The 14,493-nt window shown below is 31.4% G+C and overlaps 1 protein-coding gene across 3 annotated transcripts in view; it reads right to left on the bottom strand.

The window, feature by feature from the left end:
- LOC145246817 (uncharacterized protein RT0683-like) overlaps positions 1-14,493 on the bottom strand; it is a 101,846-nt gene that overhangs the window by 77,871 nt on the left and 9,482 nt on the right. Inside the window, exon 1 of one of the 3 annotated variants that reach the window (XM_080108640.1) lies at positions 5,430-5,659. The exons of the other annotated variants lie outside the window; for them this stretch is intronic. Within the exon in view, the coding sequence (XP_079964766.1) occupies positions 5,430-5,482 (53 nt within the window). The 5' untranslated portion in view covers positions 5,483-5,659. Of the gene's footprint in view, positions 1-5,429; positions 5,660-14,493 lie in introns of those variants that run through there. 3 annotated transcript variants of the gene reach the window in all.

The raw sequence follows: 14,493 nt of genomic DNA, 5'->3' as shown, positions 1-14,493 counted from the left end.
ATCAAGGCAGGATAAGTCCTTTGGAACGGAATTGAAATGAGAAGGATGTAGAATTGAGGATTTGAATTTATTTTGTATTATTTTGTTTATTCGGATTACTGTTCTCATCGTGAATGTTATTCTTTTAATACTAACCCATGAAAGCCCATATCTTCTTCTGGTGTATCTGGTCGAACTCGGGAATTAAAAGATATCTTGTGTTTTAATATGGACCAAACATGTTAATTTAGTTATAATAAAACATGTATGAATTTGTTATTTTTTGTATGCAAATATTTATTTCAGTTCTTTTGCGCACAATCGTAGATGGTGATAATATGATGTGACCGTCTAGAGGAGCGATATTGCTCCCCATTGGGGGAGATTAAGATCCCCTAAAACCCTGAGTAAGGCCGAGTAAATATGCTGAGAGTGTCTGTTAAACGTTGATTGAATCCCGGACAGCAACGGGTGACTTATCAAAAGGGGCGAATTTATTGTGCGTTGTAAAAACAGACATATATTTTATTGTTTAAAAAAAAATGACAGGAAATGTCAGAATAATGCGGAATAAGATAATGCATTCGTTGGCATTGAGTTTTCATCCAAGATTTGTAGGTGAAGAAAGTCCAGTAGGGTTGCACACACGCAAAATTCGGAAATTCCCCGCTTGACGTGTTAGACCCTGATTGGTTTGGCATATTGCCCCAGCCAACACTTCCCCTTGGTTTATAAGCGAATGCCCGTGCCGAAATTAGCAGATTGACGCCAAATCTTGAGAGAAACACACGCTCCCAGGGAACCGCCAAACGAAAGTGATTTTTCTTTTTCTATTCACGTGCCGTTTGAGTTTTCATGGACGAAGCTTCTTTGTAAAGGCTCCTGACCCATGGAACACATCGTCGTAAGACTGCTTCCTTGCTGATTACGACTTAGTCGACTTCGAATCAAGTGTAAACACATTTTTGTCATGAGTCAAGAATAATCAAACGCAGTTCACATCTTTTGTAAATGTTTGTACTTATCTTTGTTTCTCTTTTTCGACTCATTAACTTTATTATCCTCGAGTGGTTCTTGGCCTTGATTAGTAGTGGCCCCTATATTAAAAAAGAACGATTTCCAGAGCAAACAGTCGTAACATGAGATTACATTTAGAGCCGTAATATTCATAACATTGCCCTGAATGACTTCCATGAAACGTGAGCTCACATGTGATGCCACAAGAGTACCACGTGACATCTACGCATCAAATGAAACATGAAATAATATAACGAAACTAATGAAAGATATACTATTTTGCAAGCTCAATTATGCGAAGATCAAAATAACTTTTTATACCTTTTATTCCATAGCAATTGTATCGATAATACTATATATTACCTACGATTTGATATGGGTGTGTTGTTTACAAAAGCACCAGGAGTCGATTACATGCGATGATATTAAAATACCAGCAGAGTTATCATTTACATTAATATATATATATATATATATATATATATATATATATATATATATATATATATATATATATATATATATATATATACGGTATGTGTATGTTAATGTATATATGTATGTATATATATATATATATATATATATATATAGATAGATATTATAATATATTTCTATGTGTTAGAGTGTGTGTGTATATATATATATATATATATATATATATATATATATATATATATATATATATATATATATATATATATATATATATATTGTTGGTGCTTGTCTACAATTAGGCCGAGAAAAAAGTGAGGGATCACTTTTCTATAATAATTTAATGTGTACTGAGTACCCACTTTATGGCCATCTGTTTGGGTGCGGACGGAGGCAACGCACATTTTACGTAAAATGGACACCCACACGTTCACCCCCTCCCCAACAAAAACTCTGTGTTTACATTGAGGGGGGGGAGACATATAACTTGGAAGAAAAATGGCAAAACTCTTTTTCTTCTTAAACAAAGAGGTGGGCATGAAGTAGTTGCTCATTATACGTTAAATTATTATAGAAAAGTGATCCTCCACTTTTTACAAAGTAACGTTTCTTCATATCTTGGAAACTACTCGTTTACTGGAATTGTAAACGTTATTTTCGTTTTCAGCGTCCCCGAGAACCTTGTTAATTTTAAATGATTTGTTCTAGAGGGTGGAAAGTTGATTGTCTGCCCTTGTTGATCCTACATTCCCGTGATTCTCAAGAGGTATCGCTAGCAGCGTATCATTCAAAATAAAGATGGCGTCAAGTTTTTCTCCGCTAAAATGTTTCATAATATTAGATTTTCTTAAATAAAAAAAACTACTCGATCGATTTACGTGATTTTTGGAATATGATATCTTCGTGCGGTGACAGGTACATTCATCATAAAGATTTTTAAAGATTTTTCTTGAAAAAATATTTTATAGGCCCAATTGTAGACAAGCACCATATTGTTAAAATATAATGATCTACTGATACGTGTTTCGTCGTCTAAGACTCATCAGAGTGGCTAAATTTGGCGGGATTCGAAATTGGGACCCCATGGTAAGAGGCGTAAACTTCTACCAGTAGGCTATCTCGCACGACTGCTGAATGTATCGCGTTTTATGTAGATGTAAATTGTTTTTGTTTTTGCGATAATTTTTTAATCAATTCGTTTAATTTATACGAAAGTGCATTTTTATTTAAATGCGAGTTGAGAATAATTTTCCCTTTGACCAATTTAGTACCATCAAAATATGTATTGTTAAAACATCAGTGGATAATCATATAGACTCCGAAACGGCTGAGTCTATATTTGCAAATTATACACAAAGGTAATTTATATGTCTGGCAGTGTTCTTAGATATGTTTTGTACAGAAATTCATCTGATAAATATCGAAAACCGAAAAAATCCGATCTTAAAAATAGTTTTTCTCCCTTGGTGAAAAAAAGAGTAATTTTTACAGGGGAATATTTTACGTTACACCAGCAAGGGAGATAATAAGATTACAGCAAATCAATCCTTCTTAAAAAAAAACAAAAACAAATTTAGTATAACCTAGAGATATAGCTTAGTAGTAGAACATTCGACTACAGATCGAATGATCACCTGTCCAAGCCCGGTTATATCTCACCATTTTATTTTAATTTTTCTTATTAATGTGTTCAATTTACGATAAAAGATGAGATACCATTTAAAATTGTCGCAAATCATTTCTTTGTTTGTATATTTTAAAACTAAGCATTAATCAGAAGGGCCTTTTCCAGGGCATGCCTCGTCAATTCCAAATATCAGTAGACGTAATATTGTAAACAAACACAAACTTTATTTGATGAACATTATCATTTTTATTTATTTATTTATCTATCTATCTATCTATCTATCTATCTATCTATCTATCTATTTATCTATCTATCTATCTATCTATCTATTTATCTATCTATCTATTTATTTATTGCGAATTAGTCCACTGGGTAAATTATTCCTCGTAATATATAACAGTCTATAGTGACTTGATTCTATAATAGATGCAATCTACATACATTAAAATATCATGTTTAAGCGTATTGTACAACAGTAATCAAAATTACACACACACACATATATACATACATACATACATATATATATATATATATATATATATATATATATATATATATATATATATACTAGAATGTTTTTAGTTCACTCCTTATCGCTTCACATATTTTTCTACTTAACATACTTTAAACAAAGTTTTAAATAACACACTTTTCGCTGTCCTAAACACGAAGCAAACAGATTTGCATTTAAACATTTTGTTAAGTTTTATACAAACGTGTTTGTCTTTTTTTTTTTAAATGGCCGTGAAAAGAAAAGAAATAAGAAATCATTTTGCCTACTGATTAATTTGTGTGGAGGGAGACTTTACCTTTAACTCCTATCATCATAACCAAGAAAGACAACCCACCATTATTAGTATTTCTCAATAGTGTTAACTTGCTGAACATTTGTCCACAAAATAAAACACTCTTTCTAAACTGTGCTATTTTTGTCATAAAATAATAATAATAATAATAATAATAATAATAATAATAATAATCGAGGAGGGTCAAGAAGGATATAAAGATCGATGAGAGAAAGCACTAACCAGACCTCCACTGGATGAGTGCAAAGTGAACTAGGACCTTGAAGAGGTTTATTGTCACCCAATTCCAGTGAAGACTAATGGTCGCTATTAACGAGAAATCAATGGTAAACGGCTATTGCGATAACGTAAACTAATTTGCAAAGGTTATCAAAAGAGGTGGTGAGTACTGGAAATCTGGGGAGACGTTGTTACTCAGACTCCAGGGAACACCACAGGGAACAGGTTGTTCCAAATAGAACTCTTTGATGATGACCTGTGTGCAAACTTCTAGTGAATAGTAATAATAATATAGTTAATTAATAAATTACCTTTTTGCACAGCAATATGCAAATTCGTTAACTTTACTATGGAGATCACATATGCATAAACGTATATTCTAGTATATATGTTGGGCGTCATCTGTTCGTACATTTAGTGTAGGCATAATTTCTTTTTCGTCTATGGAAAGAACGTGACGCTGGCGACAACGACGGTGAATAAGTATAGCCGTGAAGGTTTACCCTTTGAGAGACGAAATAAAAGTGTCTAAAATCGTTTATGCGCACATGGTTCTGCGCAGACTTTAGGTTGAATTAATCAATGCAAATATCTATTTTTGAGCCAATCAAACAAATGTGTGTGAAATTATAAAGTTATTATGTGAATCCATATCATAATTTATCTTCCGCCGATTAAAGAATATATTAATCACGGTTATTCTCTTTTATAAATATTTCAGAGCACTTAATTGTCAACTAAACCTTCCTCATTAGCTCAGCAAATTGCCTACATCCTCGTAGTGTCTTATTTGCATTTGAGTTTCTTTATATAGTGGTTACATCTCCTTTAACATTTGAACAAGTGTTTGCTTAACCTTAGATGTGCAACTCAGAATTTATTCTGGTGTGTTTTGTATTTACCAAATCTTTTATTGCGTTTGAGACCCTCTGAATTATTTCTGTTTTGCAAACTTATACTCAGAACAAACACTCTTTTGTTAACTCTTACTTTCTTGCCGTTTAATTCTGCGTATTTTCAGTATGGCGTTTCTCTCACGCACGCACTGCTTCTGAATACCTACAACGTTAATGGTGAATCAATCTATGTTACATAAACTCCTCACACATGCAACAGTGTAAAAGAGTCAAGGAAGATTACGCGCGTGCGAGCACACACACACACACACACACACACACACACACACACACACACACACACATGCGCGCGCGGGCGCACACGCATACGCACACATATGTGTGTGTTAGTTCACCGAAATTAAACAACGTTGAGACTGATAAGTACCAGTTGGGTGACCATTTGGGAATACCAGTTGCTGCATGTAGGATGACGTCGACACTTACCTGCATAAACCGCAAAATGATAACGTCACCATCTTCCGTAACCAGATATACATGCGATTAGTGACCGTTTGTGAATTTGATATTCCCCAGCCACTTCCTCTTTTGGAGAAAGCTGGTTCAACCTGCTTACGGTGAATGCCACTGGTTTGGCTTGGCTTGAGTTACTAATCAACTGGTTGATTTTACGGGGGAAACAATTCTTCATGGGACAGGGGTTTTCGCTGCAGTGAAATAAGTGTTTGAATAACATTCATTCTTGTATTCTTTTCCTATTATTTCCTTCATTTCAGTTTCTTTTATTTTATCTAATTCCACAATTCCTAAGTAGGTATATCCTTCTTTTCCAACTTCTTCTATTGTTACGTTATGCTGTAGTTCTTTTTATTTTTAACCCTGTCGTCTATTTAATCCGTTAAATAGAGTTTCAAGTTATTGACGAATATTAGATAGGAATTTCATTTTTCCAGGCCGCATTCTACTGGCCCTTATTAAATTCGTCCAAGGCCAAATTTTAATATGACTGTTTTCAAAACTTGTCAGTTGTAGAACGTTGATTTCAAAGTTTCTGCACTTTAAATTGTTATGACTTTTGATGACATTTGTTGGCTTGAAGATTTCCACAATATTTGCGTATGTGTATCCAGTTCCATATGCGTGTGTCCACAACCAGCAATAATGCCGGCGTTGCCCAGAATACTATTCAACAGTGATTCATTTCCCTATTCTACAGTTTATTCCTTTACGTCCAACAATGTTTCCCCTTTTCAATTTCAAGGCACCGCACACAGCCATAGCACTCGGTAGTTTTTTAGAGTTTTAATCTAGCTAGCTATCTAGCTATCTATCTAGCTACCTAGGTTGTGAGTATTTGTGTTTGTTATTTCGCCTGTCTCATAAAAAAAAAACTCATTTCTCTATATATTTACGAGATGGGTGACTATTTGGGAATACCAAGGTACTTATAAAAAGTCACATTTTTTCGCATCGATGTCCTTATTGGTGAAGTTGATACTTTAATTGCACACAACAATTATAGTATGGCCAATTCGAAAACTAGAAGAGCTTTCATTACTTGTTGTAAATAAATGTACTTAAACGGACAGCTTGTGTCACGTGCGTTATCCAAAGTAACCTTGGGCGCTTTTTATCTTTGTCAAACTGTCAATGTATCTAATACTCTTGGGTTGGTTGGTTGGTTGATTGGTTGGTTGTTTTTGTTTTACGGCATATCAACCCTTTTCTGGTTATTTAATGCCGAATCCAAAGATTTTGAAGAAATTTTTTTTAATAGAATATATTTGTTGTTTTCAAGTTTCTATTTAACCCATAGTTGGAACCCTAACAGGTACTACCACTACGGGTCAGAGTGGACCTAGGAGCAATGGTAATTAAAGGGTGGCTCCACACTCCCCAAAGCCCACAAGCTGGGGCCTCACCACTGGATATAGTTTAAGGTCATATCCAGGACCCCCATTGAGGGACTTTTACCCTCCGCAGGGGGGGGGGCACAGTCGGCGTATTCTAATACCCCACCGACAGGGCCGCTAATACTCTTGGGAAAATACACAATTGTGACGTAACCATTTCATTTTATTATGACAATTCAGTTCCAAAACTTGTATGATTAATAAATGCATGTATTATAATTTTCGTACTTAACAGCTGAACACGTTTTTAGCCGGAAGTATCACTTCTCGAGTTTTATGCGGACATACAGAAAACTTTTGTATTTTTGAAACTAATTGAAACCATTCTCTTTTCTAAACAACAACCGACTTGCCTAAGGAAGGCCGAAGGCTAATTCGACCGAAACGTTGCACAAATAACACTCAAGATGAGAACTATAGTCCGATTAATAAAAGTTATGTAAACAATCAGTCGTCATCTAAAAACTAAACTTTAATTGAAACCATTAAGTATTTGCTAACTTTATCTGTGCCTAAATGTAAATACAAACTCCATGAACAAAGCTTCTTTCCCAAACTGCCCAGCTTTGGAAAACTGTTCCGCTGGCATGTTTCCTGACTAAATACAACATCAAATCTAATGTAAGCGAGTTCCTATTAAGTCCTCCTCATAAATAATCAAATGCTACCCAGTTTACACCATTAACGATTACTTCACTACCAGTTCACATTCATTAACCCTTATTCTCGAGTAGTATTCTGGCCTTGATAAGTAATGATCCCTAATAAACAAAAAAAAGTTGTAACCTGAAACACGTACGAAAAATAAATGTTTAAATGAAGACAAAGCGTTTTCATGTATGTTGTTTTCATACTATTTTGACGGGAACTCCTATTTCAGTCACATAAATTATTCGTGGTTAAATGAGTTTCAAAGTATTTTAGAACAAATTTTTTTTTTCAAAAAACATACTTCACTTAAAAAAGATGTTTTACTTAGAACGAAAAACAAAACACAATGCAAAGAATAAAAACAAACAAAAACACAATGCAAAGAATAAAAACATAAAACAAAACACAATGCAAAAAATAAAAACAGAAAACAAAATGCAAAGAATAAAAATAAACACAAAACTCAATGCAAAGAATAAAAACAAATAAAAAAACACAATGCAAAGAATGAAATCAAAAACAAAACACAATCCAAAGAATAAAAACAAAAAACACAATGCAAAGAATAAGAATAAAAACAAAATAAAGGGCAAAGAATAAAAACTAAAACAAAAACAATGTAAAGAATAAAGACAAAAACAAAACACATTGCAAAGAATTAAAACAAAAAAACAAAACACAATGCAAAAAAAAAAACAAAAAAAAACACAATGCAAAGAATAAAAACATAAAACAAAACACAATACAATAAATTAAAACAAAAAACAAAATGCAAAGAATAAAAATAAAAACAAAACTCAATGCAAAGAATAAAAATAAAAACAAAATTCAAGGCAAAGAATAAAAACTAAAACAAAAACAATGCAAAGAATAAAGACAAATACAAAACACATTGCAAAGAATTAAAACAAAAAAAAACAAAACACAATGCAAAGAATAAAAACAAAAACAAAACAATGCAAAGAATAAAAACAAAAAACAAAACACATTGCAAAGAATTAAAACAAAAAAACAAAACACAATGCAAAGAATAAAAACAAAACACAATTACTAGAATAAAAAAACAAAACACAATGAAAAGAATAAAAACAGAAAACAAAATGCAAAGAATAAAAACAAATAAAAAACACAATGCAAAGAATGAAAACAAAACAAAACACAATGCAAAGAATAAGAATAAAAACAAAATAAAGGGCAAAGAATAAAAACTAAAACAAAAACAATGTAAAGAATAAAGACAAAAACAAAACACATTGCAAAGAATTAAAACAAAAAAACAAAACACAATGCAAAGAATAAAAACAAAAAAAAACACAATGCAAAGAATAAAAACATAAAACAAAACACAATACAATAAATTAAAACAAAAACAAAATGCAAAGAATAAAAATAAAAGCAAAACTCAATGCAAAGAATAAAAATAAAAACAAAATACAAGGCAAAGAATAAAAACTAAAACAAAAACAATGCAAAGAATAAAGACAAATACAAAACACATTGCAAAGAATTAAAACAAAAAAAAACAAAACACAATGAAAAGAATAAAAACAAAAAAAACAAAACACATTGCAAAGAATAAAAACAAAAACAAAACAATGCAAAGAATAAAAACAAAAAACAAAACACATTGCAAAGAATTAAAACAAAAAAACAAAACACAATGCAAAGAATAAAAACAAAACACAATTCAAAGAATAAAAACAAACAAAAACACAATGCAAAGAATAAAAACATAAAACAAAACACAATGAAAAGAATAAAAACATAAAACAAAACACAATTCAAAAAATAAAAACAAAAAAAACAAAACACAATTCAAAGAATAAAAACAAAAAAAACAAAACACAATGCAAAGAATAAAAACAAAAAAAAACAAAACACAATGCAAAGAATAAAAACAAAAAAAACAAAACACAATGCAAAGAATAAAAACAAAAAAAACAAAACACATTGCAAAGAATAAAAACAAAAACAAAACAATGCAAAGAATAAAAACAAAAAACAAAACACATTGCAAAGAATTAAAACAAAAAAACAAAACACAATGCAAAGAATAAAAACAAAACACAATTCAAAGAATAAAAAAAACAAAACACAATGCAAAAAATAAAAACAAAAAAAACAAAACACAATTCAAAGAATATAATAAAAAACACACAATGCAAAGAATAAAAACAAAAAACAATGCAAAGAATAAAAAAACACAACGCAAAGAATAAAGACAAAAATAAAACACAATGCAAAGAATATAATAAAAAAATACAAACAATAAAAACGAAAAACAAAACACAATGCAAAGAATAAAAAAACAAAACACAATGCAAAGAATAAAAACATAAAACAAAACACAATGCAAAGAATAAAAACAAAAAACAAAACACAATGCAAAGAATAAAAACAAAAACAAAACAATGCAAAGAATAAAAACAAAAAACAAAACACATTGCAAAGAATTAAAACAAAAAAAAAACAAAACACAATGCAAAGAATAAAAACAAAACAAAACACAATGCAAAGAATAAAAACATAAAACAAAACACAATACAATAAATTAAAACAAAAAACAAAATGCAAAGAATAAAAATAAAAACAAAACTCAATGCAAAGAATAAAAATAAAAACAAAATACAAGACAAAGAATAAAAACTAAAACAAAAACAATGCAAAGAATAAAGACAAATACAAAACACATTGCAAAGAATTAAAAAAAAAAAAAAAAAAACACAATGCAAAGAATAAAAACAACAACAAAACAATGCAAAGAATAAAAACAAAAACAAAACACATTGCAAAGAATTAAAACAAAAAACAAAACACAATGCAAAGAATAAAAAAAAACACAACGCAAAGAATAAAGACAAAAATAAAACACAATGCAAAGAATAAGAATAAAAACAAAAACAAAACAATGCAAAGAATAAAAACAGAAAACAAAACACATTGCAAAGAATTAAAACAAAAAACAAAACACAATGCAAAGAATAAAAAAACACAACGCAAAGAATAAAGACAAAAATAAAACACAATGCAAAGAATAAGAATAAAAACAAAACACAATCCAAAGAATAAAAACAAAAAACATAACACAATGCAAAGAATAAAAACATAAATCAAAACACATTGCAAAGAATATAATAAAAAAATACAAACAATAAAAACGAAAAACAAAACACAATGCAAAGAATAAAAAAACAAAACACAATGCAAAGAATAAAAACATAAAATAAAACACAATGCAAAGAATAAAAACAAAAAAACAAAACACAATGCAAAGAATAAAAAAAAACAACACAATGCAAAGAATAAAAACAAAAAACAAAACACATTGCAAAGAATTAAAACAAAAAAAAAACAAAACACAATGCAAAGAATAAAAACAAAACAAAACACAATGCAAAGAATAAAAACATAAAACAAAACACAATACAATAAATTAAAACAAAAAACAAAATGCAAAGAATAAAAATAAAAACAAAACTCAATGCAAAGAATAAAAATAAAAACAAAATACAAGGCAAAGAATAAAAACTAAAACAAAAACAATGCAAAGAATAAAGACAAATACAAAACACATTGCAAAGAATTAAAAAAAAACACAATGCAAAGAATAAAAACAAAAACAAAACAATGCAAAGAATAAAAACAAAAACAAAACACATTGCAAAGAATTAAAACAAAAAACAAAACACAATGCAAAGAATAAAAAAACACAACGCAAAGAATAAAGACAAAAATAAAACACAATGCAAAGAATAAGAATAAAAACAAAACACAATCCAAAGAATAAAAACAAAAAACATAACACAATGCAAAGAATAAAAACATAAAACAAAACACATTGCAAAGAATATAATAAAAAAATACAAACAATAAAAACGAAAAACAAAACACAATGCAAAGAATAAAAAAACAAAACACAATGCAAAGAATAAAAACATAAAACAAAACACAATGCAAAGAATAAAAACAAAAAACAAAACACAATGCAAAGAATATAATTAAAAACACACAATGCAAAGAATAAAAACAAAACACAATGCAAAGAATAAGAAAAACACAATGCAAAGAATAAGGACAAAAATAAAACACAATGCAAAGAATAAGAATAAAATAACAAAACACAATCCAAAGAATAAAAACAAAAAATATAACACAATCCAAAGAATATAATAAAAAAATACAAACAATAAAAACAAAAACAAAACACAATGCAAACAATAAAAACAAAAACAAAACACAATGCAAAGAATAAAAACAAAAAAACAAAACACAATGCAAAGAATAATAGAGTAAAAGCCATATTTTATACCTGATACCTGCTACAACAGGTAACAGGTGTAAAATTTTCTCTTATTCTTTTAGAAAAAAAAAACAACGTTTTTTCAACTTTAAAATAATAATAAAAAAAAATGAAACCGTTTTTTTTTCTAATAGTTGTTTAACTAATCCAAATAAATATGTAGTGATTGTTTACTGACATTAATTAAAGAATTTTCAGAATTAAACTACAATAAAATATACCCCATTATTATTATTGGCTCACCAGGAACTTTCACACAGGTCATAAAGGATATCTCCTTGAAAACATTCTGTTGTGTTCCCTGGAAGCTGGGTGACAACAAATCTCCTCTGTTTTCCAGTACTCTCCACCTCGATATCATTTGCAAATGAATTTGTATTATCGCAACAGCCACTCACCATTGATTTCTCGCTGGCAGTGGCCATTGGTCTCCGCTGGACTTTGAGTGGCAATAAGCTGCCCCAAGGTCTCAGTTCTGTTCACACGTCCAGTGGAGGTCTGGTCAGTACTGTCTCCTTAGTCTTTCCATCCTCCTTAATATATATCCCAATGGACGTTTCTCACAATATTGTCATGCCATCTCTTGTATTCCTTTCGAAATAACTTCTCACTAGGTGAGGTGTTGTACATTTTCACCTTTCTCTCTACACAGTCGACATAGGGTACTTTCAACCGTTTTATTAATGTGATACTTGACATAATTTGTCCTGAGCGATTGCTCCTGCATGGCACATATTAGGGCTTCTGTCCCAACTTTCAAGCCACATTTTTACAACCATCGCCAGGTTGTTCCCTTGTCCACTGCCTCTGGTAGATTTCTACTGAATTAATCATGCATTTTATTCTTAAGCTTTAATTTTTTGTTCATTTATTGCCTTAAATTTCTTGCTTCTTACTGGTTCACTCTCTTGCAATTTTCCTAATTTTGACACACCCTTTATAAGCTTATCGACATCACTCTTTGGGTAAAGAGCTCCATAGTCATCGCTTTCTTTGCCTTCCTGTCCATATCTTTCAGCTCATTTCTTTTCATTGAATAAAAACCACTCTATCGAAATATAGCTACTGACCATGTGTTTAATGTGGATATTTTATTTCTTCCATTCAATCTTGCCCTAAAAACCAACCGTAGTCTATTCTTGTGTTCTTTTCCTATTATTTACTTCATTTCAGCTTCTTTTATTTTATCTAATTCTACAATTCCTAAGTAGGTATACCCTTCTTCTTTAACCTCTATCATTTCCTCATTCAAAAATTTTATTCCGTTACTTTCAACAATGTTTCCTCCTTTTCAATTTCACGGCACCACGTTTTTTCATGCCAAATTCCACACCTATGTCATTACTGAACATTTGAACAGTTCTTCCAAGCATATTTAGCTGATATTTGTTCTTTGCATACAACTTTAAGTCATCCATAAATAATAAATGGTTTACCCGGCACCCCTTCTTTCCCCACTCATAACACGCATTTACCTTTCGTAATATGAACAACTAGGGTACCGAACTCAAAACAAACAACAATGGTGACCACCTGTTCCCCTCTGAAAAATCCCTTTCTTCATATGAACTTCCCCAACATCTTCTCCATTTGATGGTAACAACACTTTCCATTGGTTCATTTTTATTTTATTACATTTTCACCCCAAACAAGGCACATTGCCACTTTGGTGTAAGGGGCTACTATCAGGGACATAAGCTACTGGGAGTTGGGCAGCAAGATGTCAGTTCACGTTACACTTGAACTTCTGCATGTCAGTACAGTTGGGGAAGCAGGGACCCGGAATTGAATTCTAAAGTCTAGTGGTTCTGGAGAAGAAACTACTGGAGTAGAAAGCTCTCTTATATCTAGGGATCTCTACTGTGTAGAGGTGGGATTTAGCTGCTTGTCGGGTTTGTCAAGGGTATTTACGTCATGGAGGCACAAGTGCTTGCAGTTCGTCAGAGCATTCCCCATTAAAATACTTGTAAAACAGGCAGAGGGATGCAACTTTTCGTCAGTGGGACAGAGGCTGAAGCTTAGATGATAGTTCAGGACCTATTAAGTTGGAGACTCTCTTTTGGACCTTGTCTAGGAGCGAGAGACTAGTAGTAGATGCACCAGCCCAAATATGACAACAATACTCCATACATGGGCGAATGGTGGCCTTGTAGAGGTACAGGATACTTTCGAGCGTTAGTAGCTTTCTAGCATGGTAGAGAGAGCCTACCTTCCTCGCAGCAGTCCTGGCAATGCTCTTAATGTAATTGTTCCAACTCATGTTTCCTGTGAACGTTAGGCTGAGGAGTTTAAAAGAAGTACTTTTAGATAATGAATCTTTGGTCATAGCTATTGGTGGTATTGTCCTATCAATAAGCAGCTGATCCTTGGTCCCTCCACAACCTCTTTTGTTTCTCTGGTAAGATTTCTTGCTGTTCCAGATATTTGTAAATCTCATCTATCAAAATGTCTGTCAACAGTTTTCACGTCAGTGGAAGGCAGGTGATGAGTCGATAATTACCAACCGCAGTGCCCTTTGAAATATCCTTCTGGCAGAATATTGTTCTTCTATGCGTGCTCTATTTAGAAATTTCATCTGTCAATATTCCATCAATTTGAGATGCAATCCTTCCATGCAAGGTGGTAAAGTTTTTTTAACCAATACCCCTGTACGCAATCTGATCCTGGAGCTTTTCAATTTGGAATT

This window comes from Euprymna scolopes, chromosome 24 (genome assembly GCF_053919585.1).
Source record: "Euprymna scolopes isolate OS-2025 chromosome 24, ASM5391958v1, whole genome shotgun sequence".
Classification (NCBI taxonomy): domain Eukaryota; kingdom Metazoa; phylum Mollusca; class Cephalopoda; order Sepiida; family Sepiolidae; genus Euprymna; species Euprymna scolopes.
Note: the sequence above shows the minus strand (reverse complement) of the source record. Positions and strands in the feature narration are given on the sequence as shown.